Source organism: Nerophis ophidion, linkage group LG04 (assembly GCF_033978795.1).
Source record: "Nerophis ophidion isolate RoL-2023_Sa linkage group LG04, RoL_Noph_v1.0, whole genome shotgun sequence".
Classification (NCBI taxonomy): Eukaryota; Metazoa; Chordata; class Actinopteri; order Syngnathiformes; family Syngnathidae; genus Nerophis; species Nerophis ophidion.
The window spans coordinates 46,418,326-46,437,398 of record NC_084614.1 but is presented as its reverse complement, the minus strand read 5'-3'; the positions used below and the strand labels follow the sequence as shown (position 1 = coordinate 46,437,398).

The 19,073-nt window shown below is 42.7% G+C and overlaps 1 protein-coding gene across 1 annotated transcript in view; it reads right to left on the bottom strand.

The window, feature by feature from the left end:
* The window catches only part of prdm15 (PR domain containing 15), a 69,281-nt gene extending 51,890 nt beyond the window's left edge, over nucleotides 1-17,391 (bottom strand). Inside the window, exons 1-7 of the mRNA XM_061898188.1 lie at nucleotides 17,303-17,391; nucleotides 16,802-16,841; nucleotides 16,635-16,728; nucleotides 9,102-9,255; nucleotides 3,470-3,619; nucleotides 3,281-3,386; nucleotides 3,146-3,199 (exon numbers count right to left, since the gene is read on the bottom strand). Of these exons, the coding sequence (XP_061754172.1) occupies nucleotides 3,146-3,199; nucleotides 3,281-3,386; nucleotides 3,470-3,619; nucleotides 9,102-9,255; nucleotides 16,635-16,728; nucleotides 16,802-16,832 (589 nt within the window). The 5' untranslated portion in view covers nucleotides 16,833-16,841; nucleotides 17,303-17,391. The remainder of the gene's footprint in view (nucleotides 1-3,145; nucleotides 3,200-3,280; nucleotides 3,387-3,469; nucleotides 3,620-9,101; nucleotides 9,256-16,634; nucleotides 16,729-16,801; nucleotides 16,842-17,302) is intronic.
* Nucleotides 17,392-19,073: the final 1,682 nt, after the last annotated feature.

Genomic DNA, 19,073 nt, shown 5'->3' with positions numbered 1-19,073 from the left:
TTTTTAACTACCTCAGCAACCTCAGCCCCAGAAATAGGAGAGTCCACCACAGATCCCCCAGGCACTGCTTCCTCATAGGAAGACGTGTTGGTGGGATTGAGGAGGTCTTCAAAGTATTCCTTCCACCTATCCACAACATCCGCAGTTGAGGTCCGCAGAACACCATCCGCACCATACACGGTGTTGACAGTGCACTGCTTCCCCTTCCTGAGGCTGCGGATGGTGGTCCAGAATCGCTTCGAAGCCATCCGGAAGTCATTTTCCATGGCTTCCCCAAACTCTTCCCATGTCCGAGTTTTTGCCTCTGTGACCGCCGAAGCTGCACACCGCTTGGCCTGTCGGTACCTGTCCACTGCCTCTGGAGTCCTATGAGCCAAAAGAACCCGGTAGGACTCCTTCTTCAGCTTGACGGCATCCCTCACCGCTGGTGTCCACCAGCGGGTTCTAGGATTACCGCCACGACAAGCACCAACTACCTTGCGGCCACAGCTCCGATCAGCCGCCTCGACAATAGAGGTGCGGAACATGGTCCACTCGGACTCAATGTCCAGCACCTCCCTCGTGACATGTTCAAAGTTCCTCCGGAGGTGGGAATTGAAACTTTCTCTGACAGGAGACTCTGCCAGACGTTCCCAGCAAACCCTCACAATGCGTTTGGGCCTGCCAGGTCTGTCCGGCATCCTCCCCCCCCATCGCAGCCAACTCACCACCAGGTGGTGATCGGTAGAAAGCTCCGCCCCTCTCTTTACCCGAGTGTCCAAAACATGAGGCCGCAAATCCGATGACACAACTACAAAGTCGATCATGGAACTGCGGCCTAGGGTGTCCTGGTGCCAAGTGCACATATGGACACCCTTATGTTTGAACATGGTGTTTATGGACAAACTGTGACGAGCACAGAAGTCCAATAACAGAACACCACTCGGGTTCAGATCCGGGCGACCATTCTTCCCAATCACGCCTCTCCAGGTTTCACTGTCGTTACCAACATGAGCGTTGAAGTCCCTCAGCAGAACAAGGGAATCACCCGGGGGAGCACTCTCCAGTACTCCCTCGAGTGTACCCAAAAAGGGTGGGTACTCTGAACTGTTGTTTGGTGCGTAAGCGCAAACAACAGTCAGGACCCGTCCCCCCACCCGAAGGCGGAGGGAGGCTACCCTTTCGTCCACTGGGTTGAACTCCAACGTGCAGGCTTTAAGCCGGGGGGCAACCAGAATTGCCACCCCAGCCCGTCGCCTCTCACTGCCGGCCACGCCAGAGTGAAAGAGAGTCCAGCCCCTTTCAAGAGAAGTGGTTCCAGAGCCCTTGCTGTGCGTCGAAGTGAGTCCGACTACATCCAGCCGGAATTTCTCTACTTCGCGCACTAACTCAGGCTCCTTTCCCCCCAGTGAGGTGACGTTCCACGTCCCAAGAGCGAGCTTATGTAGCCGAGGATCGGACCGCCAAGTGCCCTGCCTTCGGCTCCCGCCCAGCTCACATTGCACCCGACCTCTATGGCCCCTGCTATGGGTGGTGAGCCCATTGGAGGGGGGACCCACGTTGCCTCTTCGGGCTGTGCCCGGCCGGGCCCCATGGGTACAGGCCCGGCCACCAGGCGCTCGCCATCGTGCCCCACCTCCGGGCCTGGCTCCAGAGGGGGGCCCCGGTGACCCGCGTCCGGGCGAGGGAAATCTCGGTCCTTTGTTTTTACTTTTCATAGAGGTTTTCGAGCTGCTCTTTGTCTGGTCCCTCACCTAGGATCAGTTTGCCTTGGGAGACCCTACCAGGGGGCTTAAAGCCCCCAGACAACATAGCTCCTAGGATCATTGGGACACGCAAACTCCTCTACCACGGTAAGGTGGCAGCTCAGAGAGGAGGTTTGATATACTTTCAATGTTTATTATTTCTCAATTAAGTATTATCTTGATAGACAGGTTTCCTACGAATGTTTCAAAAAGCACCAAATCGACGAGTCTAAATAAAAGAAAACAAATGGGAGCAAAAAAATAAGAGTTACATTTTTACCAAAGGCAACAATCATAAATTAAGCTTTCAACACATACACTATGTTGACAAAACAGGGAAAAACGAACAACTCGTGCAACAGCAACAAACATGGCAGCTTAGACGCAAAGTTAAATCAAACAATACACATTTATCCGGTAGTCTTGAAACCAATTTCCTTGACCCAGCCACACACAAAGAAGTTGTAGACCTCAATGCTTTTCCAAGTTTCCATCTGTTTTGTCACGTATAATGGCGCCTGAAGCACATTAGTTCAATATGTCTGGGAACGCAACTAAAATATAATCCTGTATATTGCTTGACAAACTTTTTTTTGATAAAGTATAGGGATCTGTTCCATGGCGTAGTATAATTTTTTGCAGGAATATCTAAGCTTCTCTTGTACTCAGATAGTTTGTACAACAGCCATTAAAGCTTGGTTGACCACTGGTTTTCACTTCTGGAAAGAAGTCATGTGACTCAACACAAGCAATTGAAACAAATTAAAATCCATTTAATTGGTACTTGGCCCCCCTAAACAGCATAATTTTAACACATAACATGCCTTTTAAAAACACCCTGACTTTTAGATAATATAGTAGAATGTAGTACAAACAAGTACAGTAGTTTTCATGATTTAATATTAATATTCAGCATCTATGTTGGAGAGGTACATCCTTTCAGATGTTTCGCCGTGAAACATACCATCAGCAGCTTTTCCATATTTTCATGGATAAATGTCTACCAGTTAGATATTATTCAAGGTGTTTGGCTGGCGTTAGACTTATCTGCTTCAGTATGGTGCAGACTAGCAGTGCTATGCTCTAATTGTTTCACCCAGTTGGCTTGCTTCACGCGCTGTAATGTTTTTGAATTTAATTCAATGAATATAATCCACTTCTTCTTTTAAGCACCGTCTTTCACACAAACTTTATTTCCCATGCTTGGAAAAACAAAGTTATGTCCATCTCTAGCTGTAAGCTAATGCTGGCAAGTATGACTGGATCTTTAGGGGCAGATCTTACAGGGTTCAATGTGACATTTGCTGCCAATTAGTGTAAAGAAGGCACATAATCCAAATGTTTGCTCACAACGATTAGCTGAGAGACAACTTGAATCCTGAATATTCTGTAAACTTTGGCTCTTGAATTTTGAGGCTTACCTGCATGGTTGTCTTTGGCCAGAGGGGGTGTAACAGCAGCATTTTCCTTAGTTTCTAGTAAAAAAAAAAAAGTCAAATTGACCAAGCTGAAACATACACACAATATAAAGTTGTCTCATACATTAGGTTTTCTACCTGTAGGGGGTAGGGGCTGAGTGGGACACCTGAGAATGGGCTTCTCCATCTTTTTAGCATAGAAAGCTCCATACCAGACCCTCAACTCTGTTCCTGGGAGCACATCCTGCTCAACAAAAAGCACAGGAAGGAAGGATGAGTTGCACGAGCACATAAGACACCTACTGGGAAAAATGTGTCCACACTCACCTGGATTGTGTTGAAGAACACCTCATCATTCTGCTGGTAGGCTGTCAGATTTTGGTGTTGGTGATCTGTGGCAGGTCGGACCAGCATCATCCAGTTACAGTCGTCTTCACTACTGGTGTCAAAACACACCATGCCGTCATGCTGGAAGATCTGTTTATCAGAGGAAATACTTTTTGTTACACTTCACAAAAGTGAGTATTTTTGAAGAATCACTGTACATATATAATGTTATCTTTTCAAAGGACAACACCAAAAAATTACATTTCTATATAATGGAAAGAACGTAACCATTTCACCAAATAGGGGGCATTTGCATCCCGTAAAAATAAAACAGATAAATGCAGGATGAAATTAAGTGTAAAAAAAAACAATTTTACAGTAAAAAGTGTCTTGGACATTGTTAGGCTTACTAACCAAAATAAATCTTAATTTTGTTCAAATTTGATTGAAAATCCTAAAAAAAATAAGCCGAACTAAAACGCTAACAGGTAGCATGCTTGCCAGATAGCTTCGGGTAAGAAAAAAGAAGACCTGCAAAATTAAGTACACAAGCAAGCATGAAATGTTAGTGTGAGTCAAGTACCCTAATATGTGACTCGGAAGTGTATACCTGCAAAAATAGCTACAACAAAATAATAGCATGCTAGTTTTAAGCTTCTAACAGGCTAGCATTAGCATGCTAGCAATTGACTAACATTAGCAAAGAGCATTTTAACTCTGGAATGTTTTGAATAAGGTCTAGATATGTATATATAAGTATACACTAAGTAGCAACACTTTTTAAAAGATAATAAGTGGCAAGAAAAAGTAAAAAAATCTGTCAAACCTGGATTTTTTTAAAACCTAAAAAATAGCAAGCTTGAATTTTTTAAAAAGAGGAATGTTTTGATGGTGGAACTGTTGAAATTGGTTGATAAATTTGGGACAAGTAGTCCAAAGAAAAATGGGTGGAAACAGTGAAATTGAAAAATCTAAAATTTTTGGAACTTAAAAAATGGTTATTTTCAATGTCCAGGAGGGGTGAAATATGTTCATGGTGGAATGCATGAATTGGTTGGAAAATGTGATAAATGCGGATGTTAAAAAAAAGTGTGTCCATTTATTTCAATTAGGAAAACGTCCAGGAAAATATAAGTTCCTGGGAATGTGTGAATTTTTGAAAAATAAAAACATGGTAGCACACAAGTCATGAATTAGCAGAAAAGCGTATGAATGCCCATTTCCTTCAAAAATTTATTATTTTGTACGTTTGTGAGCCAATTATGTTTATTTTCTTTAGAAAACAACAACATAAATGTACTTAAAATTTACAATTTTGTGGTCTTTCTGAGTTTTCACTCAGTCCTGTTACCCTAACACTTTTTTTTTTTTTTAAATATGGAATATTTCACAAATCAAATAGTCTACAGGAAGTTGTACTACTCACATCCTCTGCAGGCAATGGGGAGATTATAAGTATTTTATTTCATATTTGAAATAAGATATATCATATCTTATATCATATTTCAATCATGACTTGCGGTTAAATTCCATTCATCCATCTTTTTGTGCTTATCCGAGGTCGGGTCGCGGGGGCAGCAGCCTAAGCAGGGAAGCCCATACTTTACTCTCCCCAGCCACTATGTCCAGCTTTTCCCGGATGATCCCGAGGACTTTCCAGGCCAGCCGGGAGACATAGTCTTCCCAACGTGTCCTGGGTCTTCCCCGTGGCCTCCTACCGGTTGGACGTGCCCTAAACACCTCCCTAGGGAGGCGTTCGGGTGGCCTCCTGACCAGATGCCCGAACCACCTCATCCGGCTTCTCTCGATGTGGAGGAGCAGCGGCTTTACTTTGAGCTCCTCCCGGATGGCAGAGCTTCTCACCCAATCTCTAAGGAGGAACCCAGCCACCCGGCGTAGAAAACTCTTTTTGGCCGCTTGTACCCGTGATCTTGTCCTTTCGGTCATGACCCAAAGCTCATGACCATAGGTGAGGATGGGAACGTAGATCGACCGGTAAATTGAGAGCTTTGCCTTCCGGCTCTGCTCCTTCTTCACCACAACGGATCGATACAGCATCCTCATTACTGAAGACGCCGCACCGATCCGCCTGTCGATCTCACGATCCACTGTTTCCCCACTCGTGAACAAGACTCCTAGGTAATTGAACTCCTCCACTTGGGTCAGGGTCTCCTCCCCAACCTGGAGAGGGCATTCCACCCTTTTCCGGGTGAGAACCATGGACTCGGACTTGGAGGTGCTGATTCTCATTCCGGTCACTTCACACTCGGCTGCGAACCGATCCAGTGAGAGCTGAAGATCCCGGACAGATGAAGCCATCAGGACCACATCATCTGCAAAAAGCAGAGACCTAATCCCGCGGCCACCAAACCGGAACCCCTCAACGCCTTGACTGCGCCTACAAATTCTGTCCATGAAAGTTATGAACAGAATCGGTGACAAAGGACATCTTTGGCGGAGTCCAACCCTCACTGGAAACATGTCCGACTGACTGCCGGCAATGCGGACCAAGCTCTGACACTGATTGTACAGGGAGCGGACCGCCACAATCAGACATACTCTCTGAGCACTCCCCACAGGACTTCCCGAGGGACACGGTTGAATGCCTTCTCCAAGTCCACAAAGCACATGTAGACTGCTTGGGCAAACTCCCATGCACCCTCAAGGTCCCTGCCGAAAGTATAAAGCTGGTCTACAGTTCCATGACCAGGACAAAAACCACTGTTCCTCAAGAATCCGAGGTTCGACTATCCGGCGTAGCCTCCTCTCCAGTACACCTGAATAAACTTTACCAGGAAGGCTGAGGACTGTGATTCCACGATAGTTGGAACACACCCTTCGGCTCCCCTTCTTAAAGAGAGGGACCACCACCTCGGTCTGCCAATCCAGAGGTACCGCCCCGATGTCCACGCGATGCTGCAGAGTCTTGTCAACAAAGACAGCCCCACTGCATCCAGAGCCTTAAGGAACTCCGGGCGGATCTCATCCACCCCGGGGCCTTGCCACCGAGCAGCTTTTTAACTACCTCAGCAACCTCAGCCCCAGAAATAGGAGAGCCCACCACAGATTCCCCAGGCACTGCTTCTTCATAGGAAGATGTGTTGGTGGGATTGAGGAGGTCTTCGAAGTATTCCTTCCACTGATCCACAACATCCGCAGTCGAGGTCAGCAGCACACCATACACACCATACACTGGGTTGACAGTGCACTGCTTCCCCTTCCTGAGGTGGCAGATGGTGGTCCCGAATCGCTTCGAACCCGTCCGGAAGTCATTTTCCATGGCTTCCCCAAACTCTTCCCATGTCCGAGTTTTTGCCTCCGCAACCGCTGAAGCTGCACACCGCTAGGCTTGTTGGTATGTCCACTACCTCCGGAGTCCAATGAGCCAAAAGAACCCGATAGGCCTCCTTCTTCAGCTTGACGCCATCCCTCACCGCTCGTGTCCACCAGCGAGTTCTAGGATTACCGCCACGACAGGCACCAACTACCTTGCGGCCACAGCTCAAATCAGCCGCCTCGACAATAGAGGTGCGGAACATGGTCCACTCAGACTCAATGTCCAGCACCCCCCTCATAACATGTTCAAAGTTCTTCCGGAGGTGGGAATTGAAACTCTCTCTGACAAGAGACTCTGCCAGACGTTCCCAGCAGACCCTCACAATGCGTTTGGGCCTGCCAGGTCTGTCCGACATCCTCCCCCACCATCGGAGCCAACTCACCACCAGGTGGTGACCGGTATAAAGCTCAGCCCCTCTCTTCACCAGAGTGTCCAAAACATGAGGCCGCAACTCCGATGACACAACTACAAAGTCGATCATGGAACTGCGGCCTAGGGTGTCCTGGTGCCAAGTGCACATATGGACACCCTTATGTTTGAACATGGTGTTTGTTATGGACAATCTGTGACGAGCACAAAAGTCCAATAACAAAACACCACTCGGGTTCAGATCCGGTCTTCCCAATCACGCCTCTCCAGGTTTCACTGTCGTTGCCAACATAAGCGTTGAGTGGTACCGGGGGTGTAGCCCGGAAGAGTCAGCGCTGCATTGGATTCTGGGTATTTGTTCTTTTGTGTTTATGTTGTGTTACGGTGAAGATGTTCTCCCAAAATGTGTTTGTCATTCTTGTTTGATGTGGGTTCAGATTGTGGCGCATGTTTGTAACAGTGTTAAAGTTCTTTGTACGGCCACCGTCAGTGTGACCTGTGTGGCTGTAGACCAAGTATGTCTTGCAGTCACTCTCATATGTCTGTCAAAGTCGTACACATCATGCGTTTAAGTCGGCACGCTGATGGTTCGGTAAACAATGTAACGCAGAGGGTGACAAATCATTGTGATATATATATACGGCTGTGATATGTTTGCCCGGGTTATTCCTACGAGACGGTCACCGGTAGGATCGGTAAGTATGTTGATCGGTAAGTATGTTGTTAGGGCGGGATAGCCATTCATAGAAGGTGAACCCACTTTGCATCAAGTTCCTGCATCCAGTGGCCCCCCAGGTAAAGTGAATGAGAGACCCTTTGATCCAAACAATTCAGACAAAATCTGTAAAATAATGGTATTTTTCTGTGTAACTGCCAGCATTGTCACTTCATTAAAGGTGGTTGATCGTAATAATTTGGAAAAACTGTAGAATAAAGGTATTTTTCTGCAGAACTGTTAGCATCGTCACTTTATTAAAGGTGGTTGATCTTAATAATTTATTAAAAATCTGTAAAATTATGGTATTTCTCCGCAAAACGTTTCATGTAAATTTCTGTAAATATAATGTTTTTGATCATTATTTAGTTTACAATGTTTTACTTTAATGTTATGGTTTTCGTTTGGCAGCCGTAGCTGCCAGTAGATGACCGTTTTTTAACAGAATTTTTTTTTACAGTGTGGGTACTCTGAACTGCTGTTTGGTGCGTAAGCACAAACAACAGTCAGGACCCGTCCCCCACCCGAAGGCGGAGGGAGGCTACCCTCTCGTCCACTGGGTTGAACTCCAACGTACAGGCTTTGAGCCGGGGGGAAACAAGAATTGCCACCCCAGCTCGTCGCCTCTCACTGCGTGCAACGCCAGAGTGGAAGAGAGTCCTGTCCTTCTCGGTTAAATTCTTATCTATATTTTTTTCTGTTTTTCACTTTTTAAATATAATATTTTTTTATAATATTTTGTTTAGTGTTAACATGTTATTTGGATGAATGTCAACTGGTTATATTTCCTGTATTTGATCATTCTATGCTAAAAATTGTTCCTCAAAAAGGAAAAATCGTCAGCATAGAAAGTTTGTACAAAAATGTATTAAATTTGCCTGAGATGGAATAATAATGAATTAATGGATTAATTGAGAATATGTGTATTGTTAGATTTACAATGACAGAAAAACATACATTTAGGTTTATTTTAAAAGTTACAACATTGGCACTAATGTCTAAACTGCTGGCAAAGAAAGTGAGTACACACCAAGTGAAAATGTCCCAATTGAGCCCAAAGCATGGATATTTTCACAGATGTTAAACAGAATTTAAGTTCGGACACATGCTTAGCCAGTCCATCACCACTAGGTTTTCTTCAGTGGCTGCAGCACTCGTGGAGCCCCAGACTATGAGAGAGTGTACTCACTTGTACTGTATTTCAAAAGTACCTTCAAAGGAAAGCCAACTTCTTTTTCCAAAACGGGCACCCTTTTAGCCTCAAACGGGCCAAATCGTGTCCTTTTGACCAGCTGTCGTTGGACGAAGACACCCTCACCGTGATCTGCTGCTGGCCTGATTTCCAGACTGTTTGGAAGCGAGGAACTGAACCAGGACATAGAAGAAGAGTACAAATATATTAAGCATTATTGAACAGGTCCAAAAGAAGCCCATATTGTTCTAGAAGTTTTTTATGATAGATGGATAGATGGATGGATGGATGGATGGATACTTATAAATGTGTGTTACAACGTTAAATGATAAATTATTAATACTGCATGAAAAGGAAATAACTGATAATGGTGCATCCGAAAAGTATTTACAGCGCTTCACTTTTTCCACATTTTGTCATGTTATTGTTACGCTGCTCCTAGAGGTACCAAAATCAAAGCGCAAGCTCATTGGGACAGGGCCTTTTCTGTTGTGGGTTTGGAACAATCTCCAACTCCATGTGAGAAAGGCCTCTTATTTGGCTACTTTTACAATCATCCTTAAAACTTATTTTACTCACTGGCTTTAAACCCTGCATTACACTTTGAACTGTTTTTAACTTTAACTTTTAAACTGCCTTTTATCTGACTGATCTTAAGTGTTTTTTTTAATCTAATCTGATTAATTATATATTTTACCTGTTTTACTCTGTCTTTTGCAATTACTTTTCAGTTTGTATGTTTTTTAGTTTGTGGTGTACCCTTTGTTTTTCAACTGTGGTTGTTTTAAAGGCTTTTATAAATAAAGTTTGTATGGTATAGGTAGGTTTCAGGACCCCCCGCAACCCTGAAAAGGACAAGCGGTATAAAATGGATGGATGGAAGGTATAGTATGGTTACGGCCCAGGCCTAGGGGGAGCCTGGTGTGTGTGTTTGCAGGTTCTACAGAATGGGTATCAGCTGGGAGCCCCAGGGCCTCAGTCCTTGCTCTGATCTCCTCTGCTCAGCCTTGTTTCATTTGCACATTTGTTTTGTACATTTGTAAGTTTTTTCTTTTTGTTAACTGTTGTATTCTCTTATGTTATATTAAATATTATTTTGTGCATGTTTTACTTCAATCTCGCCTCCCCTTTGGGCCTGATTTACTAAAGGTTTGCATGTACTAAAACATGTGCACCCCTGATAGCACACGCAAAGCTGATCTACTGTGCAAAGTAGATTACATCTGTTAAGTGAGCAGAAAAAGGCATGCAATTAATTTTGCGTCTGTTTTCCTAAATATTCAAAATATATACTTATTATCAAAGCGCCCACGATAATGGGAGGATTAAATGCAAATATTTAGCTCGCGCAATGTGATTTATCAACAGCCATCACTGTTTTGCAAGCACTATTTCGTGTTATATCGAGCACGTGTCAGAAGGACGTACAAACTAACAGTTCTACACACGGCTGCAGGATCGTTGCTCGTGTGTGTCAACATTTTGGAAAGTCACAAATAAAATTAAAAGATGTGATATATTGTCTCTTCAGCAACTTCCTTTTATAATTTTATAGCTGCTGGATGACTTAAGGGGCTGATTAAAACAAATTCCAATGTGTTTTGGTGTCTGCTGACTTTTTTTGTATTGTTTTTTTTTTAATTTAGGAAATATATTACTATAATATATCTCCTACATTAAAAACGTATTTCATTATGCATTTTTTTGCACTTTTTTGCTAGAAGCATTTAAGTCCAATTTTAAAACTAATTTGTATACTCTAAGCCTTTAAATATACCCATTTTCAGACCAGTTGATCTGCCATCTCTCTTTACTGCTCTGCCCCCCTCTCCTGCGCAGAGAGTTTATCAGGTGGACACGGATCAGTTCCCACAGAGGACGCGCTAGCTGTTCCAAGTCGGGGCCCGGGATGGACCATTCCTCTTTGCATCAGTTGGTGACGTCTCTGCGCTGCTGACTCGTGTACATACAAGAGGATTCCCTGCCGGCCTCACTATGGACTGGACTCTTACGTTATTAACAGTATCCACTTGGCATCCATTGCACCGGTCACCCTGGAGGGGGTCACCTCATCTGAGGTCCCTTCCAAGGCTTTCTCATTGTGCCCATTGGGTTGAGTACTTTTCATGCCCTAATGCGGGATCAGAGCCCTTTCAGACATCAGTGATTAAAAGCTATATATATGGACTTTGATTGATTTGATTGACTTGAGACATTCCAGGCACACAAATGCGTTGGTTATGCAAGCCACAGCTAGGCAAACACAATTAATTGGTTTCTGTTGTTTAGATTGGGATTAACAGATCACACGCAGGTAGGAGCATGATAACATTGTACAGAAAAAGATCAAGTGTCTACGTGGTAGAAGCCCCTTATGCAAAACATTTTTCAGTTACATAAGGCAGTCTGCAGAACTGCTGAATTGCACACGCAGCGTCCATAGATCACACACAACACGACCACTCGTAGTACACGCAATTTTATTTTTTTGCACATGCTGTCTAGCACGTGGTATTTGGATCATAGTAAATCAGGCTCATTTTCATTGCAGTCCATGGCCTGCCGTATCAAGTATGGGATTTTCTTACGCACCACATGATTTTGAGTAAGGTAGTATACGTTTGGTTTGCCATGGTTAATTTGTCATCTGGTTTTGGTTATGAGCGCTTGGTTGCATTGTATCTGTTTTTCGATTGGCTTGTGAAGTCTTGGTGGAGCTGGACGTGCGTTTTTGATTGGCGCTTTAAAAGGGTTTACGCCGCAACGTCATTTGCCTTATGTGTGTGCTCCTGGGGTATCGTGCTGAAGTTTTGAGTACAGATCCAGAAGCTAAGTGTATTTCTTGTAATGTGCACTGAAAGTTGAATAAAATAGGAATCCCTGGTAGGCTTAGCGGTGTTTCCCAACAGGGGTCTAACTGAATTGTGTGCATTAATGTGAAAGTTAAGAGTAGGTTGCAGCTTGTCATTTAACTTATTCCCTACATCGGCTCGGGAGCGCACCGTGGTTACGCTTGTTTGCCAGCTTACTGGTTGCTCATGCATGCTGTCGGTATATAGCGCATACGTATACATAGCCATGCTTTCCGAAGACTAGGTTTGAGTTTGTAAAGATTTTGGCTGGGTAGCTAGCGGGATTTCCTCGTCTTTGTGTTAGTGTACTTTCCTGATGGGAGCTTGGTTTGGAAAACTACATTAGAAGGCCATTAATTGAGATTGCAGAGTATTACGAAGTTGATATTGGAGACATAAAGAAAGTTCAATATATTATTAAAAATTATTTGAAGGATCAAATATAGGCACATAGTATGCGCCTGCCTTGAATTACTGCCAGGTCAAACTCGCTTCCCAAAATAATTAGCGCATGCTTAGTATTACCGCCTGGTCAAACTCGTGACGTCACGAGTGACACTTCCCTTGTCATCATTTTCAAAATGGAGGAGGCTGATTTCAATACCGGTAATTTGAAATCGCATAAAGGGAAGATTAAGAGCTATTCAGTAGGATTTAAGGTCCAAGCTTACATCACACTCAAATGTTTACTGCATACCTTTAGTAAGTGCCGGAGTGAGAAGAGGTTTTAAAATAATTAGCGCATGCTTACTTTTACCGCATGCCTTTGGTAAGCACAGGAGTGAGAAGAGGTTTTAAATTAATTAGCGCCCCGGCGGCGGATTTATGGAAATTGGAACTGTTTGGTTCATAGATATCTTATAAGTAGACGCAGCATTGGCTGCTGTAACGTGAAAAATTCGGCCGCCACTTTGAAGTGGTGAGGAGGAGCCGGCAAGCAGCCTAAACTGACAGTTGACAGGTAGAAAACAAAGATGCCGGGCTGGTGTTCAGCGTTATTCTGCTCAAATGAGCGGACTGTTGAAAACAGGAATAGGGGGATTACTTTTCACAAGTAAGATTTAACATCAACATACTATTGGTTGTATTTTGTGAAAAGAATATTACCACAGAGTTGAGAAGGAGCAAAGATCTTCAATAGTACTGAAATCGTAGCCGCTAGCAAACAAGAGTATGACTATAATAGAATTGCTTGTTAATTGAACGGCGTGGCGCAGTCGTGCGCAACCCGAGGGTCGCTGGTTCAATCCCCACCTAGTACCAACCTCGTCACATTCGTTGTGTCCTGAGCAAGACACTTCACACTTGCTCCTGATGGGTGCTGGTTAGCGCCTTGCATGGCAGCTCCCTCCATCAGTGTGTGAATGTGTGTGTGAATGGGTAAATGTGGAAGTAGTGTCAATGCGCTTTGAGTACCTTGAAGGTAGAAAAGCGCAATACAAGCACAACCCGTTTATCATTTATAATTAAATTAATGACATTTTTAAAAAAGGTCATACTTGAATAACATAACGTTGAAATAAATGATGAAGATAAATATTGTAAGACAGAATTTGGTTTTATTCTGAATCCAGTGAAACAGATTAGTGGTTTTAGCTGATATAAATACTTTCAGGTGTTTATATATGTTTGTTTAAGTATTTGATATTCGCTTTTATCCAAAGTGACATACATAAAAAATACATACAAAACAATCACTGTAAACATGGTCATTTAAGGGAAGAATGTAAAACAAAATATCAATACAAAGTGTCAAGACAGAATAAACTCTCTGCTGCTGCAGCAACAGAGATACAGTCTATAGGTCCCTAAGATATATAGATATGTAATGTATTCATAAATTGTTTATGTAGGGTATACCCATGTATATATAACCTAATCATATTGTTTCTTCAACTTAAAAATAGCTGACTGTATTTCCCCCCTTTCTCTGGGATTATTATTCCCAGTTTTGATATCGGACATCTGGTCACTTATAGCGTATAAGAATATTCTATTACTGTTAAGCAAACTATGAATAACAAAACACGCCAAAACATTTGTCCTTTATCATAACTACACGTATGACAAAAAATTGCATGAAAATCAGTGGTATTCGGTGAAGTACGATGAACTAAATGCGCTGATTGTTCATTGCTCCTGCCAAATGAATTGCACTGAGTGTAGCCCTACAATGATACAGTCCTGCGACCCCAAAGGTAATAAGCGGTAGAAATGGATGGATGGAGCGGATCACCACTCCAAGATGGTGGCCCCACGTCTCGTCAGCGCCAGTAGGCAGTAGCGGTCAATGCTGCGTCTACTTATAAGATGTCTATGGTTTGGTTGACCTGACACAGTACAGATTGTGTGTGTTTGGTGCATGTTTTTTCTTTATTCTTTTTGCTACTAATTAGTGTGGACTAGGGAACCCATGATTTTAGCTTTAAGAGAATGGCAAACAATAAAAACAAAATCTACTATTTAAAGTTAAAGTACCAATGATTGTCTCACACACAGTAGGTGTGGTGCAATTAACCTCTGCATTTGACCCAACCCCTTTTTCACCCCCTGGGAGGCGAGTGGAACAGTGAGCCACCACGGTGGCTCCGCCCGGGAATCATTTTGGTGATTTAACCCCTGATTCCAACCCTTGATGCTGAGTGCCAAGCAGGGAGGTAATGGGTCCCATTATTATAGTCTTTGGTATGACTCGGTCGGGTTTTGAACTCACGACCTACCGATCACAGGGCGGTCACTCCAACCACAAGGTCACTGAGCAGGTTGTGAGTTATTTAACGGTATTGTACAAACCCTGTTGCAATATATGAGTTGGGAAATTGTGTTAAATGTAAATATAAATGGAATACAATGATTTGCAAATCCTTTTCAACCCATATTCATTTGAATGCACTACAAAGACAAGAATGGGAAAGAATTCCACTTTCAAAGCTTCAACAATTAGTTTCCTCAGTTCCCAAATGTTTATTGAGTGTTGTTAAAAGAAAAAGTGATGTAACACAGTGGTGAACATGCCCTTTCCCAACTACTTTGACACGTGTTGCAGCCATGAAATTCTAAGTTAAATATTATTTGCCAAAAAAATAAAGTTTATGAGTTTGAACATCAAATATCTTGATTTATGTAGAGCTTTAGTCGTTTAACAGTCCGGGGTCTCCGTTGTCGTATTTTACGCTTCATAATGCGCCACACATTTTCGATGGGAGATATGTCTGGACTGCAGGTGAGCCAGGAAAGTACCCGCACAATTTTTTTACGAAGCCACGCTGTTGTAACACGTGGCTTGGCATTGTTTTGCTGAAATAATCAGGGGCCTCCATAATAACGTTGCTTGGATGACAACATATGTTGCTACAAAACATGTATGGACCATTCAGCATTAATGGTGCCTTCACAGATGTGTAAGTTACCCATGCCTTGGGCACTTATACACCCCCATACCATTGCAGATGCTGGCTTTTGAAATTTGCGCCTACAACAATCCGGATGGTTATTTTCCTCTTTGTTCCGGAGGTCACCACGTTCACAGTTTCCAAATACAATTTGAAATGTGGACTCGTCAGACCACAGAACACTTTTCCACTTTGCATCAGTCCATCTTAGATGAGCTCAGGCCCAGCGAAGCCGGCGGCATTTCTGGGTGTTGTTAATAAATGGCTTTCGCTTTGCATAACAGAGTTTTAACTTGCACTTACAGATGTAGCGACCAACTGTAGTTACTGACAGTGGTTTTATGAAGTATTCCTGAGCTCATGTAGTGATATCCTTTACACACTGATGTCGGTTTTTGATGCAGTACCGCCTGAGGGTTCAAAGGTCCGTAATATCATGGCTTACGTGCAGTGATTTCTCCAGATTCTCTGAACCTTTTGATGATTTTACGGACTGTAGATGGTAAAATCCCTAAATTCCTTGCAATAGCTCGTTGAGAAATATTGTTCTAAAACTGTTCGACAATTTGCTTACAAATTGGTGACCCTCGCCCCATCCTTGTTTGTGAATTACTTAGCATTTCATGGAAGCTGCTTTTATACCCAATCATGGCAGCCACCTGTTCCTAATTAGCCTGCACACCAGTGGGATGTTCCATATAAGTGTTTGATGAGCATTCCTCAACTTATCAGTATTTATTGCCACCTTTCCCAACTTCTTTGTCACGTGTTGCTGGCATCAAATTCTAAAGTTACTGATTTGCAAAAAAAAAAAAGTTTGTCAGTTTTAACATCAAATATGTTGTCTTTGTAGCGTATTCAACTGAATATGGGTTGAAAATGATTTGCAAATCATTGTATTCCGTTTATATTTACATCTTACACAATTCCCCAACTCATATGGAAACGGGGTTTGTATCCCATGATGAAAAAGTGGTATGGAAACACTCCTAATCTTTGCATTTGTGGAATGACTTGCTATGAAATGAACTGTAATAACAAAACAGCATAGTGATCTCATTATTGACACCTTCCATCCATCCATTTCCTACCGCTTGTCCCGTTTGGAGTCGCGGGGGGTGCTGGAGCCGATCTCAGCTGCATTCTGCCTCCTCCTCCTCCCAATTAGTATGTTTTACCTTCTTACGACCGTATCGGACATGTACTTTGTGTGTTTTGAGTAGAGTTCGATTGACTTTACATGGTGTCTTAGATGGGGGACTTTTTGTTTCAAAAGCTGCATCTAAACACTTTGAGACAAACGCTCACCGGGCCCGGCTGAGGACGAAAGAGTCCTTGACGGTCACCAGAGGTCCAAGTTCTGGGCACTCCGAGTCGTGGTACTGTCCACAGTCCTCACACCCTGTGTCACACAGGCCATCAAACACACACTCTTGTAGTGATGATGACACCTGACCGGTGAGGATAATACTCACAGATGAACTCCTCTGGAGGCTCAGCTGCCATTCTGTCAAGCTAGCAACACAAGAGAAGACCATTGAACATGTGGAAAGAATAACAGTTGAAATTATTTGCAATACAGAGCGTTTATCGGGTGCTTTTATTGGAATGGAGGCCATTTGTGCTGTGTTGAATGCACAAACAGAAGCTAATAACATTTGGAGGCAGCGTGTTAATAACGTGTGCAGTCCGAGTAGATCCAGGATTTCAGCAGCTCCAAAAGTGAATCCAGGTTTTAACTCCGATCTGAGCGTCTGCTCTCCAACAGAAATGTAACAAAGAACAGTCGGCATGGCGGATGGACCGGAGACGCAAACAGTCAAACCGGAGTCGCAGCGCCTCTTCGCCCAGCACACAGCAATGGAGGCGGCGGGAGAAGACTCGAAGCGGACCAAACAAACCGGCGACGCGTTTTTTATCCAACCGTGGCGAGAAAGTGTCCGAATGTGACGTATATATGTGGGGAAATATCTTACCTTTCCTGCAAAAGACACTTCATTTAGCGAATCCTGACTCCGGGTTCCAATCCGCTCCAGACAGAGCGCAGGACCGGAAGCGAGACATTGCGCGGTGCATCATGGGAGTTGTAGGCACATTTGAATGGAAGACATTAAACTAGTACATTAGAGCAGTGGTTCTCAACCTTTTTTCAGGGAACATTTTTTTATTTCAAGTAACCCCTAATCAGAGCTAAGCATTTTTGGTTGAAAAAAAGGGATAATGAAGTAAAATACAGCACTATGTCATCAGTTTCTGATTTATTAAATGTGTATAAAAGTGCAAAATATTGCTCATTTGTAGTGGTCTTTCTTGAACTATTCGGAAAAAAACATTAAAATAACAAACAAACTTGTTGAAAAATAAAAAAGTGATTCAATTATAAATAAAGATTTCTACACATGAATTGATTAACGTGGACCCCGACTTAAACAAGTTGAAAAACTTATTCGGGTGTTACCATTTAGTGGTCAATTGTACGGAATATGTACTGTACTGTGCAATCTACTAATAAAAGTATCAATCAATCAATTAATCAATCACATAGAAGAAAGCATCAACCAAAAGTGCCCTCTTTTTGATTGTAATAGAGATCCAGCTGGATTCATGAACTTAATTCTAAACATTTCTTCACAAAAAAAGAAATATTTAACATCAATATTTATGGAACATGTCCACAAAAAATCTAGCTGTCAACACTGAATATTGCATTGTTGCATTTCTTACATTCATATTTCAATAAATACTTTCATAAAGGATTTATGAATTGTTGCTATTTTTAGAATATTTAAAAAAAATCTCACGTACCCCTTGGCATACCTTCAAGTACCCCCAGGGGTACATGTACACCCATTTGAGAACCACTGCATTAGAGAAAAAGACCCCATGTTCTTGAAATAAATAATTACATTAATAATTAATCAAATTTTGAAATGTTTAAACCATTAAATAAATAATCAAACCAGTGGAAGTGGTAGAGCAGGGTGTTTTTGTGTTTTGTTGTGATGCATGTTTTATGTTTTTCTGCATGCGTGTTAGAACCCTCTTGAAAACAAGAGGCTGCATCTCAATTGAATAAAATAAATTTAATTTATTTAAAATGTTTTCTTAATAACATGAAATAATTAATTAAATTGTGAAATAAATAGTATTGATGGTAAATATTTTAGATAATACATCCATCCATCCATTTTCTACCGCATGTCCCTTTTGGTGTCGCGGGGGTGCTGGAGCCTATCTCAGCTGCATTCGGGCAGAAGGCAGTGTACACCCTGGACAGGTCGCCACCTCATCGCAGGGCCAGTTATGGTAAAATAAATAGATATAATAAAATTATTTAAATACACATCTAATAACAAAGTGGGCTGGCTCAGGGTGGAGGACAGAGTAAACAACTTGCACTGAGCCTAGTCTATAAAGTCTGCTACACCTCAATGATACCGAAGTACATGTCAAACTACTTACTTAACGTAAATGACCGCCATAACCACAACACCAGGGGGAGCTCCACAAATCATGTTAAACCCACATTCCGATCTAACAAAGGTCTTAACTCATTCTCTTTCTATGCCACATCAATGTGGAAGGCACTCCCAACAGGTGTAAAAGTAAGTGCATCGCTATATTCCTTCAAAACCGCTCTAAAACAACACCTCCAGGCAACTTCAACCCTTTACTAACACCCTCCTCCATTCACATCCCATCTCCTCGGATTATAAATAACCTAATGTACTTCTAATGTATATACTT